Raw genomic sequence first — 21,283 nt, 5'->3', positions numbered from 1 at the left:
GTTTCAGTCGTTTAATTGCAAAAAAAAAAAGTGTGATTAATTAGTTAAATTTTTTTAATCGATTGACAGCACTAATATATATATATATATATATATATATATATATATATATATATATATATATATATATATATATATATATATATATATATATATATATATATACTTTCAGTGAACTGTCTTTCCATTACAAAAACACCACGTTTAAGATCTGATTTCTTTAAAAATCTGAGATTTTCACTGCCGGATAGATACATGATATGAAGTGGGTCTCAGACCAGACAAGAAGCACTGCGTTAAATTTCAGTTTTCCCTGTCGTCTCCTTAAAATATGAAATTTATTTTACCCAAGTATATTCAATGGAGTTTCTGTGCTTGCCTGCTGCCACTGATGGCGCTAGAGTTTACACGGTCTTTCATCTCGTTTTACGCTTGAACAATAAATGAATGCTGAAGTCTCTTTACCTGAATGTATTATAATTACATCACAACATCGATGCTGTAAAAGAAACCTTATAAAATTAAAAAGTCTCATAAACCTTTCACCGGAAGTTTATCATTGGCTAAAAAAACACTTGCTGGGCATAGAGCCCATTTTTGCCCAGCACTAAAAATAATTATTTATTATCTTTATTTATTAATAATAATTAGAATTATATATTAATAAATGAGCTTAATCCCAGTAAACACAGATCACAAGACAACACACTAAAATTGCTTCATACACTTTTTCTAAAAATGATCTTGTTCTCCATTCATCAACGGCAGAGAGGTAGAGCAAGTCAGAGTTAATGAGAGTCACAGGTCATGCTCCTAACCGCTCTCAAAGGAAAGCTACACCATGCAGAGGTTTGATTCTTATGCGATTAACAATCTCTACTCATGCTCGAAGTGTTTACAGGAATGCCACTATATAAAACAGAGATAGACAGAGAAAGAAAGAAGCAAAAAGCACCTGAATTAAACCAGGTCCTGGGAAGGGTGGAAGGTGCTCTGTGGGTGGCGTGCCAGCCTGATCTGGGCCGACAGGCAACACCTAATGAATGAAGATGGAAGAGAATCTAAAGCATTGTAAAGGACCAGGGCTGGCAGAGACCAGAGCTACATGCCGCATAAGGCTAAGTGCTACATTTGACACTAGAGCTTTCTTATAATGAAAAGGGTAGAATTACAATGTCATGCATTTTGTCAGTCATGAAACTCTTAGACTTTAAAATCATGCAGGGTTTAAATGGTTAGTAGTTTGATAGAGGAGAGAAGTTAAACTGTGATGTTAAAGACAAGAAAACTGTTTGTCTAAATTGGTACCATCAAAAACTGCAGATTATTTGCTTGACATGCGCACATATACAATACAAATATACTTATTTATATATAGATATTGTTTATTTTAAAAATACTGTCCCATAGCTAGGCAAGGGTCGATAACCAGTTTATTGTTATACCGCTCCTACGGCATATGTAAAGGTTTATTTATGCGTTGTAAAGAAATCTGTTTTGTCAACTAATGAACCTTGCAGAAGTCAATGATTTATTTTAATTATTTAGTCTGACATTTTTTACTGTTCTAAAATGTTTTAAATATGAATTTTAAATTGAACATTTGTAAAATTAAATACTGTATATTGTGTTCAATGTGGGAAAAAATGTGTTGTCTTTTACGAAGACATTCATATAATAATCACAGTACCGTAAAACTGTCTTATGTTTTTTATCCACTGTTATCATTCAGTCACAAACTTATTATTGCCTACCCATGACCCTAAATTATTAACATATATTGAATGAGGGGTTATTAAAAAACATTAAAATATAATAGTAGTAGTAGTAGTAGTAATAATAATAATGATGATGATGATAATAATAATAATCATCATCATCATCCTTTAGAAAACATTCAAATATGATCAAATATAATCAGGTGTTCCAAATATATATTTTATTAATAATAATATTAATATTATCATCATCATCATCATCATCATCATCATTATTATAAATAATCCTTAAAAATTTTCAAATATGATCAAATATGCTAATCTGGTGTACCAAATACATATTTCCTTAATATTACCATTATTATTATTATTATTATTATTATTATTATTATTATTACAAATATACAAAAGATCATCATTAACTTAAAATACTCGTTTATGTACTTTGATCAATTTAATGTGTCTAAAGCTACTTAAAAAAATATGTAATATAAATGCAAACTATTACTATTACGTAATAATAAATGTTAATTACCCTGCCTAGACAAGTTCATTTAATTAATTAAAATTAAAATGTTTAACAATTAAATTTAAAACAAGTAATACAGGTGTTCATAACAAAATTACACACACTTATTTCTATTTTGTGCATTAAACCGCTGTTAAAAGTGTCAGCTTCATTTTACAAAAAACAAAGTCACAATATAAACAACAAAAACATAATCATAATTCTACCTAAAAAAATAGGCTTCATTTATTTCTGAAATACATATGATAGTGACTAAATATAACCTATATACCTTTACACTGACAGGTTTCTTGAGATCAGCCTTTAACCCATACATATGCAGCCTTTTGGCTTTCTGATGAAGCGTTTACTCACCGGTAATCGTGATAAGGGAGCTTTGGATGGAGTGGTCTGACTGTAGCCGACCGGGGTGGAGGTATTGCCCATGGAGGTCATAGGAGACCCCGCAGACTGAGTGGAGGAGTTCAGGGGTAAACTAGAGGGAGGGAGTGGAGTCCCGCTGGGGGTGGCAGAGGTGGTTGGAGACGAGGTGCCAGGAACGCTTGGAGTCGCCATTGGGTCGGATGCGATATCAGACTGGGCAGATGGAGGACCGGAGCCCAAGTCCATGAAGAGCGAGCGCAGTTTCTTATCTAGAGCGTGTATGTCATCAACCTTGCCCTGCTGGTCGCTGTCGCATTCAACACTATGCGCGTGGCTCTGATTGGGCACGGCGGTGGTCTGTGGTTGGCTTTGCACTGGTGTGGGCTGCACAACTGGCATGGTTGTGGTCACTGGCTGGAGAGGGGGCACTTGTGACTGAGCCGTGGTGGTGGGGATGACTGTGGATGGTGCCAGCTGTGGCGTTTGGATGGTAGCGCTAGTGGGCGTAGAAGCAGAAGGGATGGATGGTTGTTCTCCACTGCCTCCAGACACTGATCCCATTGGAGCGATTGGTGTACTGGAAGGTACGGCGGTGACTGAAGCCTGTGGGAAGGATGTGGCAGGTGGCACCGTTGGCATTGGCAGAGTGGAAGGGGTGGGAATAACACTGATGACGGTAGGTGGAACTTGACTTTGAGGCAGGGTGAGTTGGGTTGGAGGCGAGGTTACGGAATTGACCGGGATGGTTGGAGGAGGAGATGATGACACTGGAGGGTTTATGGAAGGGAGAGATGGTGAAGAGGTCACTTCTAAAGACACTGGGGGAGAGACCACCGGGGTGGCACTAGAGAGCAAGGGTATGGTGGGAAGCAGAGGTGGCATGGAATCGTGGAGCATAGGTGGTGCAGTGCTGGGACCCGGGTCAAAGTGGGCTTGCCGCATCTCAGCAAATGCCTGCTGCAGGCTGACAGCAGACGCAGACACAGATAGCCCCAAGGCGGGCAATGCAACTGGCAGAGCTGATGAAGAAGAGAAATTCAAGACAACAATGAGAACAAGCTTGCATTTGTTGTCTAACATGCTGCATCTAATCTAGGTTAGGGACCAGCTTACACACATTTCACAACTAAATTTAAAGCTTGTGATATGATTTAATTCCTCTGTCAAAGTCAATTGGTTTGAGTATATACATTCAATTTTGACTAATTTCATGACAGATAAATTAAAGTACAAAGCCAGACACAACTCTTAAGGCCCACCCACACATGGATGATTTTAGCTAAAGCTTAGTGGCAATGTTTATTACCTCATAACTAGGCCCACACAGAATCTGCACAAACAGAAATCCGCAGATTTCTGCAGATTTTTAGCCCATCGTTGAGTTTATTTATTTACTTGGTTAAATGTGTGTAAATTTACATTTATTCCGTTTTTAAATTAATTTTCGTAAAATTATTGACTAATATTTAAATGTTCATATGATTTATTTACAATACAGTTTGTAAAGTCATATTTTCTGTCCTGTAGAAGATATATTGCATGAAAAAACTTGCTTTGGTTACCAAATAAGTGGATCTAATTAGATTTGAATTGTAAATATTAAATAAAAGGTAATAAGGTATTATTTTTATTATTTCATATATTAAGTTTTTAGTTATGATACTTCCAAAATCATTCCGCATAAATCCACAGATTTTTTACATAATACTCCGCAGAAATAGCAAAAACGTCCGCAGATCTGTCTGGCCCTAGTTATGAGTACGGCCAGACAGATCTGCGGACATTTTTTGATATTTCTGCCAAGAATTTTTTTAAAAATCTGCGGATTTATGCGGAATGATTTTAGGAGTAGGCTATCATAACTAAAACCTTAATATATTAAATAAAAAAGAATATCTTTTTAACTTTTATTTAATGTTTACAATGCAAATCTAATTAGATGAACTCATTTGGTAAACAAAGCAAGTCTCTCCTATAACATATCTACTAAAGACAGAAAATATTACCTCACAAACTGTATTGTAAATAAATCATACGAACATTTGAATATTACTATTATTATATTAAAATATTAATGGTGAAATTAATTTAAAAACTGAACAAATATAAATTTATACGCACTTATACAAGTAAATACTTAGTAGGGCTGGGTGATTTGGCCTAAAATCATAATCTCAAATATAATATAAAATATAATCTCATACATGAACATTTTAACTTGATTACGATTTTAATTAATTATTTTTTTTTTATGTTTTTGTCCTCATAGTTCACTGACAAGATCTGTATAGTAAATTTGCTCACATATTACAAACGAGAGATTTGTAAATGTGGGGTGCATTACTTCATTTTAAAATCATTTCAGTAAACACACACTATCTACTATCTATTATTATTTATTGAACAACAACAATAAGCTGAACAACTGGAATTAAAACACATTTCCTAAAACGTGGCCCTCTGCGCCACCTACCGTCATCACCGCTACCAAACCGATCAATCACAAAGCTTGCGCTACTCACTGTTGTGAGGAATAAGTACTTTTTTTGCCAAAGCTTAGATCAGATACGTGGCCAGCCAGAAGTGCGATATACACATAAATATAGCAGCATTTTTTTATGGCACTGTATAACAATACTTAATATTTTTACAGCACTGTGACGGTTGGGTTTAGGGTTAGCGTAGGGGTAGGTGTTAAAAAATACAATTTATTGGGCAATTTAATAGATAGCATAAATAATACTCGGTACAACTACTGTTTTTACATTAATGTGATGGTTGGGGTGGCGGTTGATGTTAATAAAATACAATAAATGGTAAATTTAATAAACAATATAAATAATTCTCATTAACTTCCGGCCACAACCATATCAGATCTAGCAACAACCCATTTTTTTGACTGGTGCACGGGTATGCGAAGGCTGCACCGGACTGTACACATGTCCATGGCAGAAGTATATCAAAATAATGTAAGTAAGTATAAATCATAATATAATAAGTGTAATTCAGCCTTAACAGAGCAGGATCACTTGACTCCACACACAGTAGGGAAAGTAATTGAAAAAATTGACCTGGATAAATTTAATCGATTTTAGGTTCTAAATGTCGACTTCGATTGCTTTTCGATTAATCACCCAGCCCTAATACACAGACTCAATGATGGGATAAAATCTGATTCCGTGTGGACCCACTCATAGCTAAACTAAGAGCATCAATATGAGCTTGCACAATGCCAGGCATAAAAGCATAATTAACAAAATGCTTTGGGATGTTTTTTTGGTATGACGCACCATTCAATCCAATAAGATTGGGACTTTAGTTTACTTTGGTTGAACATTGAAAAAAAATTGAAGAATGCTGCTTTTCTTTCCAATTATGACGTTTATACATAGCAAGAAAAATACTAAAATTATTGGCTACTTGTTACCCATCATGCATTAAAATTTAAAACTATATTGTGTTCAACAGAATTAAGAAATCCAAGCAGGTTTGGAAAAAGTGGAGGGTGAGTAAATGATGACAGAACTGTCATTTTTGAGTGAACCACTCCTTTGACATTATTTAAATATTACACTCACGGGCAGGTTCTTCATGAAGAGGGATTGTAGGTTGGGATGGGCTAAAGAACTGATCCTTCAATCTGGATTCAGGCACTGGACTCACGATAAACCTGCGGCCTGCTGAGTGAACCACCTGGGCAGCTGAACTAGGTGGCACACCTGAGAGATAACATTAAAGTAAGACTTCAGTTGTGACGCATCATTTGCAAAGGACATGAACTTCGATTACATGCTGGGATTGTAAGTTCTACCTTGTTCAAGAGGCACAGATGCTGTGGGCATAAGCTGCTCGTGGTCACTGGCCATCTGTAAGGACATAATAAGCTTGACATTATCATCTGTGCACAATTTGATATCGATCACAAGTACAAATTAGCATGCTATTATTATTTTATAATTTAAATTCATCTATTATTTAATGTATGTCTGAAAAAATATTATGTAACATCAAATATTTGCCAAAAGGTTGATAGTTTAATAAATTGGCTGTTTATAATTAGTTAATATTTAATTATTTAATGAAAAAGAAATTGAGTATGTAGAATGACGTACCTGGCTGCGCTCTCTCTCCACCCCTTTCTCATCAGCTGTTTCTATCACTTCTCGGATTCGATCGATGAATGATTCACGCTCACTTTCTAGAATGAATTCACTTTGTACCTAAGATGATGTGCAGAAAACAATGGCCCTTATCTTAATGAGTTTTAGCAGCTTGAAGTGTATATTGGCTACAGAAATGTGAGTTTACTTAGCATCAGCTTATGCTTACACTTGCAGGCAACATGAAAAGGAAAAACTGAGAATCTGTTCAGTATTAAAGCATACAGGTAGCGTTTCAAGTTACCATTATCTGTGCAATTTCCTCTGGGTTATCACCATCAAGATCGAACTTGAAAGTCACCATTTTCCTATTGTGCGTTTCTAATTGACACTCTGCAACTCTGTCACCCATGCTGGAGATCTGAGAAAAAACACCAAGAGATGTTTCTTTTAATATCTTTTAATATCTATACCCCACACCCGAAAATATGTATTAAAAGATCAGTTGCTAAACTTACATTAAGCACACTGAGCTTGACCTTCGAAGTCTTTTCATTGCGTGAACGGCTGCGCACCGATCTGCGCTGGTGTCGTTTGGCAGGACGACCCTCATGTCTACCGCCCGTTACGCCCTCATTGCCATCACTGAGCCCAGATGCTACATCAGAATGACTGCTAACAAGCACATTAAAGCAAAAATAAGTTATCAAAGCTCAAAAAATAAGTCAAATTTGCACATTTTTTATAACTTTCTTGTACAGGATATATGCAGGAATCCTAAAGGTAATTTCAATATCTTTATAAAACTTTTTAAAGACCTTCTCAGAATATTAAGACCTCATCGCCATTCAAGTTCTAATCAGTATCAAACCTTTACTTAATAAACAGTTGTTAATAAACAGTTGTGGTTAAATAAATCAATAGAGCATGTCCATGCAACCGAACTCAGAACTTGGAAGAAACAAAGCTTGAAAGAATAAATTATGAGGTTGTTTTCAGCGACAGGCTTTAGCAACTGTTTAAACTCGTCTTTCTTCAACCATTTTCACATTTTGCAGTCTGTTTCGCTCTATGGTTTCTCTATATGTGGGAAGCGTCAGATCACCTTCCTGCGTTTGTCACATTTACGTGACATCCCCCGGAGAGGAGCTTGGCCGGACGCGCCCCTGAACCAATCGCGCTCTGACGTGAACCTAAACCGGACGCGCCCCTGAACGTAGATTGTGCATGCCGTTGTTAATATTAGGAGGAAAACAAATATATTTATGCTTTTTTGGAGTCAAACACTTTGGACAATGCTTGAACAAAATTTAAAACTTTTTAATACCTTTTAAGGGCCTTAATTTTCTCATAATTGATTTATCAACTTTTAATACTTTTTAAAGACCCCGCAGACACCCTGTTGTAAAGTGTTAAAGGTGCACTATGTAAGTTTGACACCCAGTGGTTGACCTAGGTATTGCACACCTGGTTCAAAACACACGTAAGCGAAGGTTGCCAAATTGACGACACCAACAGTGTGCCTGACTGTTGAGCCTAAAGCATAAAACTGTGTTCTAAATAAAAGCAACGGCACGTTATAGAAGGAATATTCTCCATATTAAAAGGAGTTTTTGTTCTAACCAACTCCTCAAATTGATATATTAGAAACAGCTTCTTACAGCTGAACAACAGGATAAACTGACAATGATCTTCAGGTACACCCCATGTGCTTTATTCAGTGTTAAATGCTAACAATGTGAGTTTAAATGCCATTTTACTAAACATTTATTGCCATACTACTGAAAGCAGCAGCAGATCAGCACCTCAGATCTTGAAATTAAAATAAGCCATTTGAAATTGAACTTTAGAACTGTGACCCAGTGCAAGCCATCACATATCAGTGACTTAGAATGTACATTTAATAATGTTAAAGAGGTTTAATATGTATTAATTAGATTATAAACCTTACCATTTTGTTGAAGTGCAGTGAGTGCACTTTTTTGGGCTTCTGAGTGGCTGTATTTAAAATTCAGCCCAATTGCTCACTGCAAATCTCATCATGTAGCGTGTTGTTAGGACATGGGGTTACAATGTAACCTGCCCACCTAATGTTTACGTTCGTAATATTTATATTATTTGCTAATTAATAACCATCTCATGTGGAACTCTGAATCAGCGTCTCATTTCGGAGTCTGCTACTGTCCACCAGAGGTCGCATTTCGGTCATGGACGCATACTTCGAGAGCCTTCCTGACTGAATGAATGAAATACGCCGTTTTCCACCAAGGCGTGGCATTGGGCAGGTTAAACGACCAAAACAAAGACAGACGTTCCAGCACGTAACGCACATTTTCAAAGCAGAATATCTGACTTTAACATTGTTTTTCCGATAAACAAATGTGTTCAAGTTAGCTTGTTTACATATCTGCAAACATATTATGGTATTTTTATGCTTTAGAAGAGTTACTTACATTCAGCACCTTTAAATAATGTGGATCTGCACAGTAGTTCATCTTACCTCTCCACAGCAGGAGTTTGGAGTTGTGACAGCTCTGTTGTCAAAGTCTGCGATGCACTGTGAGATGTCTAAACAGCAAATGACACAAACGAAGGAAAGAGATACAAACAATCAGATCAAAGAAGTCAAAAAGTACAACTGCTTTAGTTTCAATCACGCTCTCTCTAAAAAACAGCTCTTATTTCAAGCTAAGAAAAGATAGGACGCTGCTTAGAGGCAGTTATGCTTTCAGGATAGACTAAAGAGTATGAAATGCCAATACAGTAGATCTGCTGACAAAAACTACAGTATCTGATTCTGCATTGTTGCTTTTTGGGGTCTGTTTGGTCCATTCCAGGTACCTGCGCCAAGGCGTCTGCTGGTAAACATGGATGTTCGGTGGGGGAAGGGACTGTGGCCACATGGATGGTTGGCACAGGTGTTGTTACCAATAGGGGTAGATGGGGCGGCAGCACTGAAGGGGATGTGGCTGGCGCTGTTTTCGGGCACGTCAGCGCTTCGGGCACTGGTTGCTGCTGAAACGGGGTGACTGCGATAGTTGGCACGCAGAGAGCCGCACTGCAAAGCTGGGGGAGAGGGGTAGCTTGGTCAGATCAGTGGCTGGCATGATGGAGAAATGAGGGAGATACATGTGCAAGCACCAACTGGTGGAGATGGAAACTGCAAGGCCAGTTTATGTGTGAGAGGGAGCGATGCCTTGATAAACCGCAGGGAAAACAATCATGAGATCAGACCACATGACGGGAACAGCATGCCGTGGGGTGAACGAGGGATCACAACGACCGCAAGCCAAACACACACAAAAAACAAACTCCAATTCAAATGCCAAACGGTTATTAGATTAAGTTAGGAGGGGCACTTCGCTAAGTGCTTATAAGGTTGTTATTGTCAACAGCACACTTTAAGCAAAGTTCTAATCCAACACCACATCAAAAGACGTCATTTATTTATTTGTGACTAAAGAGCTCAATCCACATCTGATAAATCACAATCTGTATGTGCCACTACGGTGCGCTTCTTCCTGCGATTGCTCTCAATTAAACAAAGAACCACACGTCCATGCAACACACAGGCAGAAACATGCCAGAAAACATGGATCAAACAAGCACTGGTGAGGCACGTCATACAGAGACGGCCACAGAGACAGTGTTATAACAGGCTGAAAGAAAAGCAGTGAGAAAAACTTTCATAGTAATTGTTCATTTGCAAAGTCAACATGAAAACTGTATGCATAACATAGTTTTTAATGTGACAGAGCATAGGGTAACACTGTATTTTGATGGTGCATTTGAGTATTAGTCTGCTTAATATCTGTTGATACTGCTCCTTCAACAGACATTTAACTGACTATAAGAAACTTAGAAGTACATATCAACTTCCACTAACCCTAACCTAACAGTCTACTTATAATTAGTTGGCATGTAAATGCAATGTAGCTTAAATTCAACAAAATTTTTAAATATTAAATTATATACATTACTTTATCTGGGTTTCCAAGACTTTTTGAGACATTTTTAGGACCAGTATGAAAGAAATAACTCGTGAAGGGCTAAACATTAAGGAACTTTTCAAATGGCCCAGATGGAAACATTTTTTATTTGCCCTATCAAAAAAACTATTATGATTTAATAAATTTAATAATACAATAATAATAATAGTAATTCAATAATAACAAAAAAAAATTATAGACATTGTGTCAAAGCAAGCAAGCTTTAGTTGTATACATACATTTTATCAACATAAACTTTCCCTAAAATAAGGAAAAATGAACAAATGTTTAACAAATTTTACAAACTATAACAAACTAAATATACGTACAATGCATGTATGAACAACAATCAGTCTAGGTCAACGTCCTTGGCAGTAAAAACATGGAGAACTTTTTAACAAATGTTATACTAAGCAAAAAGGGAACTGTGCCCCAATAAAGCTTTATGTCTAGCAACGCCCTGGTTCTATCTATCATTCCATCCATCCATCCATCCATCCATCCATCCATCCGTGTATCTATCTGTGTATCTGTCTGTCTGTCTGTCTGTCTGTCTGTCTGTCTGTCTATCTGAATGCATCTAGTTTAATTTATCTGAGCTAAGAAGTCAAAATAAATCAAAAAAGACTACCATACAATTGAACCATAATATAAAGAAATATAAAATGTCTTTCAGTGTAACAAAGTTGCTGTTTTTTTTATACCAAAAAAGTAATTTAAAGCATTTGATATTGATTTAATACACTTTTAATGGTATCAAAGACAAATAATTAATACTAACCAATTATACTCTGCCACAATCCTTCAAACATTATCATCATTAAACATATAATAACTTTTTTATAATTACCAATTTTACATCCTTTAATAAGTCGTTTTAAATGCATTTAATGTGATTTCTAAGTATATGTAATCACTTATCACTTGATCCATCGCATTTGATTGTACCTGTGTTGGCGTGATCTGCGTCTGGGAGATGCTCTGAGCTACAGTGCTGGAAGGCTGTTGGGGTGTTTGTTGTTGGGGTAGCGAGACACAGGGTTGGGAAGTGGGCCCTAGAGAGGTCGGTTGCTGAACAGGAGCCTAAAAAGAGAATAAGAACGCCTACATTAAACATTTACTGCTCTTCACCTCATGATATTAAGGTATGTTATAAAAATCGCCAAGCTTTTTAGGAAACAGTACATTTCAACTCTACATACAAGCCAGGTGCAAATTAAATCTATACATAAAATGCTTAATTTCAAAACAAATATAACATTTTCATTCACATCAAACCATTGCACAAGAGCATAACACAGTGACACGATCAGAAATTCAACAGCCTATTGTTACCACTAAGATAAGCACTTACAAAGTACAAGCTTCACATTTTTTGCTTTGAAATCCTCTGGAATGTCTTGCCGCTTTGAATTTCATTATATGTGTATCACTGCAAATTAGATTTTGGCTTTTACAAACCAAAAGACAAAAATATGGTCTTTGATAATCACTGTCAGCAAGTCGCAAATGCTGTTCATGATGCTAAATCTGCTGCTAATAACTTACGTTTATATAACTTACCTTGACTGATCTTACGTCACTTTCATTATACAAATTTCTTATTATGCAACAATGAAATGACAAAATTAAGAGGGCAAGGCAAAGACTTGAAAATAAAGTGCAGGTAAATGTGATAAAGAGGGAGAGAGAAAACTAAAATGAGCAGAGAGAGAGAGAGAGAAAGAGAGGAATGTTGTTTTTTTCTCTACCTGCGAAGGGAGTGCTTGGACGTAGTAAACTCCATACTATAAGAAACAAATACAACACAGTGTGAGAGAAAGCCACCTCTGAAGTCCACAGCTTTCACGCGCAGGAGAGAATCCAGAGAGATTCAAATAAAACCAAAAAACTTGGGAGTGTGAGGAAAGTGAGTGGTTTATTTGCCTTGATCAATCTTGGATCTCCGTTTGTGCTAATGAATGGGGAAAGGAAGATTCTGATTGGTTATACGCGTAGATCTTACCTGTTGGGAAGCAGAGGCGGCAACCGGGGTGCTGCAGGAAGCCAGAGACATGCCACTTGTAGATTGAGGAATGGGGACTTGAACCTGTTACGAATATGAAGAGGAATATGGGGGAAGGCAAGAGAGAGAGAGAATGAGAGAAACAAGAGAAAGATAGAGATATGGCAGTGGTGGAGAGATGAAAAGAAAAACAAAAGGGACAAGTCAAGACATGTTGGTGGCTACAGCCAAAAATAAAATAAATAAGACTTTCAACTACTGGCCATTCATACACAAAGTGTGAACTCTAAGCAATGCGCTCAGGTCATCATTCACTTTTTGTGTATGCCTCACATCTCACGATTAAACGACAAACAGACATCAGGTGTTAGCTGGGGAGTGAGTAGGCTTCATGCATGTGAATCTACATTATTCTGTAGCTTGGGTAAATGTTATTAAAGAAATAAATGGTCAGGGAATTATGTGGAGTTGTTTGTATAACCAAGGATGCTTCTCCTAAAATAGGCAGATCATTAACACTGGCTTTACATGGAGCGTTTTGAAACCCTTAGAAAGCTACAAGTATACTTGTCTTTCAACTTCTCTTCTTGGAGGTACAGACAAGTATAGTTGCTCCAGACGTAGATCACCTTACCTTGATATAATACTGAAGAATTTAATCATTACTAGCAAGAGAGCAGCAGAAAATAAGCCTTGGCAGATAGGATGAGAATAAAAGTGGTATAAAAGATAAAGAAAAGGTGTATAAAATTGAGACGGAGCATGGGACTGCAGGATGGCACTGATGATGCCAGCCTTCTAAGGGTTATAAGATGACTTTTGAGCTTATGAAGTTACACCACATAGAAGTAGCCAACAAAAGTTGGGTTCTTGTGCTAGTAGCTCTTTACTTACAACTGGTGTACTCAACAAGACAAAATTAAAGTCACTGAGAAACGTTTTAACCATTTCCAGCCAACTATAATGTAGCAGCAGATCTAAAAGCAGCGGTTATGGTATAACTCATCCAAACAAAACATGGCTTTTATTTTAAAGGAACGTTATAAGCAAGATTAGAGGAACCTAGAGGAGAAAAGCAAACCTGTCCAAACCCCCAGTTTGTGTTGTATGTGTCTGTGTGTTTGTACATACAAATCCTGCATTCATGCCTCTTTCTGCAAGTGAGAACTTTTAAGATCTCTTTCCCCAAATTAAGTCTTAAATAATTTCTAATAAGTTCACAGTTGGACATAAATCTTTATCAATAAATGAATCTGAAAGAGGCAAACAAACATTCAGATTTGTATGCTATTCGTAATATCTGTGCAAACACACATGTATCATATACACCATTATATGAACATACACACAAATAATACTTACAAAGCACATCCGCAATGAATATCAATGAAAAACAAATCACACTGCCCGATGGAGGATAAAGAAATGTCTAAGCACAAGGGGATTTAAAAAGCAGGTTTTTTAATGCACCCTTTGAACCTTATTGAGCCCTAAATTATGGCTGGAGAGGGTTAAAACCACAACCACGTGACAAAAAAATAAAAATTAGGTAACTGAGATAGAGACAGGGAGTGCTGGGGAAAGGTGGACGAGAACGAGTATTTCTAGGTACCAAGTTAGCGCCTTGATGGGACAAGGCAGGCTCGTGGAATGTGAGGTCCGGTGGAAGGGATGGTTGTCGGGCCCAGGCATTGATGTGTGAAGACGAAATTGTGGATGATTCAGAGTGTGGAACCAACAGAAACGTAGGTTGACTGGGTGGGTGTCCATCACTGACATTACTCCCTCCATCTGTTTTGTAGTAAGTTGCTTGTGGGATGGATTGAGCAGCAGAACACTCTTGAGTTTGGTACAACTGATGTGGCGGAGGTGAATGAAACTCCCCAGCATCAGAGGAGGTCATGGAGTCACTTGATGGTTCAGGACTGAGCTCTTTAGGTCCATGAAGCAGCAGGCTGCCTGGAGGAAGAGGCAGCTCTGGGCTCACATAACTGTACAGTTCTTCAGTGACTGGCTGCAGTCGGCTACACAATCCCGGGTTGCCACCTGTTTCCTCCAGGTTAAGGTCCATGGAGCCCCGACGAGCTCGATAGAGTCTAGATGCCAACATGGCTGGGTCTGCCTGGAGATTGTGCATGTGGAATTCAAAGGCTGTGTTCGGCTCTGATGCATGAGCCAAAACGGGTGGTGCAGAATGGGGAAACGAGTGGGACTGATAGCTTGGATCTACAGCTGTGGTTTGCTGCGGTGCAGAAGCAGAGCTAGGGACACTCATTGGAGGTAGTTGGGGGATTGGGCTGTGGGTCAAGCGCATGTGACTCTGTACGTGAGGGTGTAGGTAGGCTGGCCCAGGTTGCTGAGACTTAGTCTCATAGGCTAAGCTAGCAGCAGCGGCGGCAGCTTGCATTTGCTGATGGAAGCTGATGTGGCTTAGCTGATGCGCAGTCATAGGGTAGCCACTGTAGGCCATGGCTTCAAGATGGTCCATTAATGCAGCCTGGTTGAGGCTGAGTCTGCGTACTGTTTCTTCTTGCTCGGCTCTTACATCTTTATATCCATATAGTGATTCCGTTGGAGGCTGTAAGTGAAGTGGATCAGCCAATCTTTGAGCCGCCATACCAGGCATCATAAACATAGAGGGTTCGACTGTAGGACCAAGTGCCTCCACGCCAGAGAACGGGTGTAGGCTGCTGCCATAGCTCCGGTGGTAGGCGGGCTGGAAGTGACGCGTGTGGGCCTCTAGGATGGAGGTGCTCTTGCGGCGCTGCACGTTGAAAGCTTTAGGTGGGCAAGATGGTGGAGGAGAGAATGAGACGGGCCGTTCCGGGATGGTGGGGAAAAAGAGTGGGGGCTCGACCAGACCTGAGCCTCCTCCGCCATACGCCTGACTCACTGATTGCGGCTGCAGTGACAATAACATACAGCATCTTTGTGAGGAAGTAGAAAAAGCAGCATCACAAAATTCAACAAAGCAAGAAGAAAGATAGAGATCAAATAAAAAGATAACAAGAGAAGAAAAAACAGTTAATAATTTATATAAATATATCCCATCAGGCAAAGATATCTCAATGACAAAAGAATAAGTCAAGAGATGTTTAAAGGCTAAATGAGGTGTAAACACTTGACAGCGACAGATTTAGAATTAAATACAGATGCTTCACAGACTGTGGTGGCTAGGAACCATTCTTATGATTGCAGTTCATGCCAATCTGTATTTAATATGAGCACAGGTTTCTAGCTGAGTGGACCCGATTAACTCGAGGATCTGAAAGGGATTTTATTATTATACAGTACAGTATATAACAGATTGTTTGACTCAAGAGGAGTCAAAAAAGCAACTCTTAACTATTGTCATAGAAGAAAACATATAAAGATGTTATTTATACATGTGTTTCAATACACAATGATTCATTTGGTCAACAGACCACTGCTATCTTAATGCCAGCATTCCTAAGGGGCTGATGCCAACTGAATTAAGACTAGGCAAGCTGAAAAACAGACACAGCAAGCATTTCTAAGTCTAATAATAGTTCTAGCATTAAAATAGTGTGATATTGCTTAGCTCTATGAGATGGCTAGGCTTAAATTCAATTCAATCTTTTATTTAACGCAGAAAGATGCCATTTTACTTTTTAGATCACAGCACTGGTATTTCTTTTGTCATAAATGATGCAAGAAACTGCCTTCACATATCTATTCCAATCTTCCAATCAATTCAAGCTTCTTATACTTCTATTCCTTACAGACACCCTGGTTGCACTCAAGTCCAGCTCAGCATAAGAATCCTGGTTCACTTGGAGACACTAACATACAGGACTGGCAAAGATTGCTGGGAGGCTGGCACGACGACGGGGCGGGGCAGAGTGAAGGGGCAGGACGCTCTCCAGTGCTTTGGACAGTCGGCCTGCGAACGTCTCCCCATCTGGCCTCCCCAGCCGGGGTGAGAGCGGGGCTGATGCGACTGGAGGAGGGGTGGAAGGTGGCTTGGGAGGGCACGACAGAGCAGAAGTGGTAGAAAAGCAGGGCACGCAAACAGACATGCTACGACCACGACGACGGGGGACAGGTGGAGGAGGCTGGAGGCGAAGGAGGGGAATTGACTATTAACCACAGTGGAACACAACAAAAATGGCACAGAAAGAACCAAAGCCAAATAACCAACAGAAAACGATAACATTTGATTCAAAAGATTGCATTCTAAGATCTACAATGACTCTCGACCTACTTAAATGTTGATAAAATCTATCGTTGAGTCATAGTACAAGAATGTGCCTGGTTCAGTAGATGATTCATGATCTTTCAAACGCGGAACTAGTTGTACAATAGAAAACATGTTATCAATAACAGAAAAATGTAAGCTATATGATTGCTTGTGACAGATCGCCAAAATCTGATTTCATGAATCATGAGCAGATTTTGTATGGAGATTGTGTGATTATAATAATAATACCTGTCCAACCTAATCTGAAATTAATCAGGTTGCATAGAAAAGTTATGCGTGTTAATGAATGGAAAATATATGTGTGGATAAACAACATATGGAACTAAAAATGACACTGTGTCATTGCATAAGCAGCATTCAGACTCCAAGAAATCTAATGCATAGACAGTCTACTGTGGACAACGAATACAAACTGAGGTGAGAAAGAATCCATAAAAACATCACATGAAATCAATCCTGAGATGTTTTATGATAAAAAAACAGCATCAACAGAAGTTGGTAAAGTATTTGTACAGTAAAAACAAAGACCACATATAGCACATTGGGTATAAAACAGAGGAACAAAACTAAATGTAAAATAACAGTCATCAATGCAGTGCGGACTGCAGATATTGACTATTTCAAGTCAAAAAAATTAAAGGGAACTAAATTTATTTATAAAAACAAGAAAATTACAATGGGCTCTTTGCATAGCTAGTTTTTAAGCCAAAGATAAACCTCCAGTGAAAGCCTAATGTGACCATTTTCAATTTCACAAGGTTGTTTTTACAGCTTCAATGTTGTAATGTAATTACAATACATTCAGTTAAAGAGACTTAAGCATTCATTTAGTTGTTCAAGCGTAAAACGAGATGAAAGACTGCTATAACCACTAGCGGCGTCATTGAAAATACTGGGGTAAAAAATAAACGTCATATTTAAAGACATGGCGGGGTGAAATGGAATTTAATGCAGTGCTTCTTGTCCGATCTGAGACCCACTTCATATCGTATATCAAACAGGCAGTGAAGATTGCTGATTTTTAAAGAAATCAGATTTTAAACGTGACAATTTTGTAATGGAAAGTTCATCGGGAGCCCTTAGGCTGGCTGTCTGACAATTAAAAGTCAGTGTGCATATAGCCCATTATAAAGAGAGTTATTGAGATCAAGACGTGTATTTATGAGTAAATAAGTTCAGGCTCGATAGAAAATGATGCAAACTAATATAAAATTAACAAGTAAGCATTTAAAAAATATATAAATCCCTAAGAAATGTTTGAACAGATCCATTTATGAATGCTGTAAAGCTTATATTGCAGTTTAAGTGACCAGGACAAAATATATGGTCTTGGCACTAACAGTGATGGAGGTCTGGCGGTCTGCACTGCATGATAAATGCTACACAACACTACTTCTTGGGAGGAACTAAAACAGTGAAATGAATCAAATAACAAAGTAACCCAAATACATAAAAAACAACAGGGAACAGAAGCTCATGTACATATGGGAAGTGGAAATATACTTGTCATTCAGAAGAAAAAAAAAGAGTGAGAAAAGAGAGAGAAAGAACTGAGAGCAGGCTGTATGAAAGTAATCAAACCTATTTAGAGAGTAGATGTTATGTCTTTGCTTTCCTTTCTCATGCATCATTCATTTAGTGTCTGATAATAACAAACCATCAGCAAACTCCAAAGATAATGCATGCAGCCACAAAGTAATCATATGCAAGAGTCAAACCGATTCATTTGTTTCTCAATCAAAGCTATTTGAAATCTAAGTAAAGTTCAGCATTGTATTGCTTCATTAAAATCTTACCTTTACACAAATTATGGAAACTCATTCAGACATTTGATCTAAATAGATTGTAACTGAAGATAAACATGTTGCAGCATCATTTTAAATGAGTTTTAATGCTGTTATAAGCTGTTATTAATAGGATCAAGGGCATATTGTAATTACATTTTTTTAAACGGCACATTTTTATTTTAATAAAACTATCTGCATCATACTTGCTTTGTTTATTCTTATTTCTTACAAAATATATTTCCTATTGAAGTTAAAATATTAAAAGTATTTCTTTGTTCTCCATTTAAACCTTTAAAAATACTAATAAAAATGTTTATCTAACTCAAAACATGTAACGGTTGCATCCAAAAATAAATAAATAAATTAAATAAATAAATAAATAATACAAAAAATAATAATAATAAAAAAAATAAAAATAAATCAATTAAAAAAAAAAAATAATAATAATAATAATAATAAATAAATAAAAAAAATAAAAATCGCAACACTATATATTAGACCTTTTTTTTAAAAGGACACGTTTTTATTTTAAATTAAATTTTCTGCATCATACTTCCTTGCTTTGTTTATTAATCTCTCTTATATATATATATATATATATATATATATATATATATATATATATATATATATATATATATATATATATATATATATATATATATATATATTTAAAGAGAGATTAATAAACAAAGCAAGAAGGTATGATGATATATATATATATATATATATATATATATATATATATATATATATATATATATATATATATATATATATATATATTCCCTATTAAAGTTCAAATTTCTACATTCAAGAATTGTTTTTTTCTCCATTTAAACATTTAAGCACAATAATACAAATAAAAGGAAAGCTATGTATATCTAAATAAATAAAATAAATAAATAAATAAATAAATAAATAAATTATCACAAAACTACATAGTAGACAAAAAAAACAATATGTGGCAAAATAAATACATCCAAATTCATAGTATTTATCATAAAAGAGTATGCAGAAATTACCCTAATGACCTAATGAAGAATGTATTCAATAAACCGTTTACCAAAGCAAGAGTAAAGAATTTGCCAATGACAGTGAAGCAATGCTACTGATGCTGAAGTTGAATGTATTACATCCAGATTACACTCATATCTCACTTAAACTTAAAATATAAAGCAATTTTGAAGTAATTCATAACAGTAATTTATTGTGTAAAATGTGACTAAGTTAGGAGTGCTAACAACACTGCTTAAGCTGTAAAATTGCACTGTAATTGTAAAATCACCAGTAAGTGGCAACTGGAAAAACTGATTAAGGAAATGACTATGTGAACTGCTGCTACACTGAACCTGCAGAGATCTTGACTTGACTTTACTCCTGTGACTTACCATGGGCTGCTGGGGATATGCAGTGTGCTGTTGGGGAGCTTGAGAGCTGGGAGCGTAGGAGCCCTGTCCTGGGACCTGCTGTTGTTGGGATGTTGTAGGAGAACTATACGACATGCTTAGCTGGCTGAGGTGAGGTTCTGAGAACAGTGATGAACCCTGACCACTGTCAAGCGTCCCGTCAGCCACTGGGGAAAGATATGACATTCAGAAATATATATAAAGGAAACAACAGCTAGAGCTAGGGTTGTGTAATTAGACGATACAGTATACAGTGTATGGACAAAAAATATCTATCATTTCATATTATGCTCTGTTGTTTATTTTGTTGTTTTATTGTTATTTTGTTGTTTATGTATATGAGTGCAATATTACACACCATTATGGGATGCTGACAGAAACAAAGCTGCAATCGTGAAAGTACAATGTTTACATCAGGGGTGCCCGCACTTTTCCAGCATGTGAGCTACTTCTAAAATGAAAAGTCAAAATGTTCTACCTAATATGAAAATACTAAACATATATTTATTTTTAAACATATTGAGAATTCTGTATTTGTACAATATATATTATTGGAATCTTTGCATAACTGTATGAACCCATATTGTGCAATAGCCTACAACTCAATATATTTGTCATTACCTTACTCTAATGACTTGAACTGAATGGAATCAGCCTGGGTAGCATAGTCCTGATAGTAGCTGCTGATAGCCAGTTTCAAGCACCCTACCAAATGATCATCAGTAAAGGTGGAACATATTAGAAATTAACCGCTATAGTTTTGCATAGCTTTGCAGCACTTAGAGAAGTTGGTGCAATTTTATGCACATGTGTGGTATCCAGAAATGGTCAGATATCAGACTGGCTGCCCTGTATGTCAATCAAGCGACAAATTTCAGTGAGGATGGATGATAGGCTGACATCTATTATTTTAACGCCGTGCAATCCACACACGCTTCATTTGCAATCAAGCATAGATTGCGATCGGCGTATTGGGCACCCCTGCTTTACATTTTGCATTTTATTAAGTGATATTTGTTTATTTTTTATGTTGTATCTGTAAATACTCACTTTTATAAAGTGTTTTAAATCAGGGGTTCTCAACCTTTTTCACTGCGGGGCCCACTTCTTTCTCCGAGCAATTATTGAAGGCCCACCTGCCTGACGTTTTCTCCAAAATGT

General features: G+C 37.0%; 1 protein-coding gene across 14 annotated transcripts in view; it reads right to left on the bottom strand.

The window, feature by feature from the left end:
* wnk1b (WNK lysine deficient protein kinase 1b) overlaps positions 1-21,283 on the bottom strand; it is a 107,779-nt gene that overhangs the window by 24,877 nt on the left and 61,619 nt on the right. For 8 of the 14 annotated variants that reach the window (XM_056456013.1, XM_056456017.1, XM_056456015.1 and 5 more), the window contains exons 9-22: positions 20,105-20,289; positions 14,317-15,606; positions 12,705-12,788; positions 12,451-12,486; positions 11,648-11,782; positions 9,552-9,776; positions 9,211-9,278; positions 7,229-7,385; positions 7,015-7,131; positions 6,723-6,830; positions 6,422-6,476; positions 6,189-6,329; positions 2,602-3,629; positions 956-1,036 (exon numbers count right to left, since the gene is read on the bottom strand). In XM_056456013.1, coding sequence (XP_056311988.1) covers positions 956-1,036; positions 2,602-3,629; positions 6,189-6,329; positions 6,422-6,476; positions 6,723-6,830; positions 7,015-7,131; positions 7,229-7,385; positions 9,211-9,278; positions 9,552-9,776; positions 11,648-11,782; positions 12,451-12,486; positions 12,705-12,788; positions 14,317-15,606; positions 20,105-20,289 — 3,710 coding nt within the window. The remainder of the gene's footprint in view (positions 1-955; positions 1,037-2,601; positions 3,630-6,188; positions 6,330-6,421; positions 6,477-6,722; positions 6,831-7,014; positions 7,132-7,228; positions 7,386-9,210; positions 9,279-9,551; positions 9,777-11,647; positions 11,783-12,450; positions 12,487-12,704; positions 12,789-14,316; positions 15,607-20,104; positions 20,290-21,283) is intronic. The other 6 variants (XM_056456014.1, XM_056456019.1, XM_056456022.1 and 3 more) reach the window with 6 other exon arrangements.

This window comes from Danio aesculapii, chromosome 4, assembly GCF_903798145.1.
Source record: "Danio aesculapii chromosome 4, fDanAes4.1, whole genome shotgun sequence".
Taxonomy (NCBI): domain Eukaryota; kingdom Metazoa; phylum Chordata; class Actinopteri; order Cypriniformes; family Danionidae; genus Danio; species Danio aesculapii.
The sequence above is the reverse complement of the archived record's forward strand: the minus strand, read 5'-3'. Positions and strand labels throughout refer to the sequence as shown.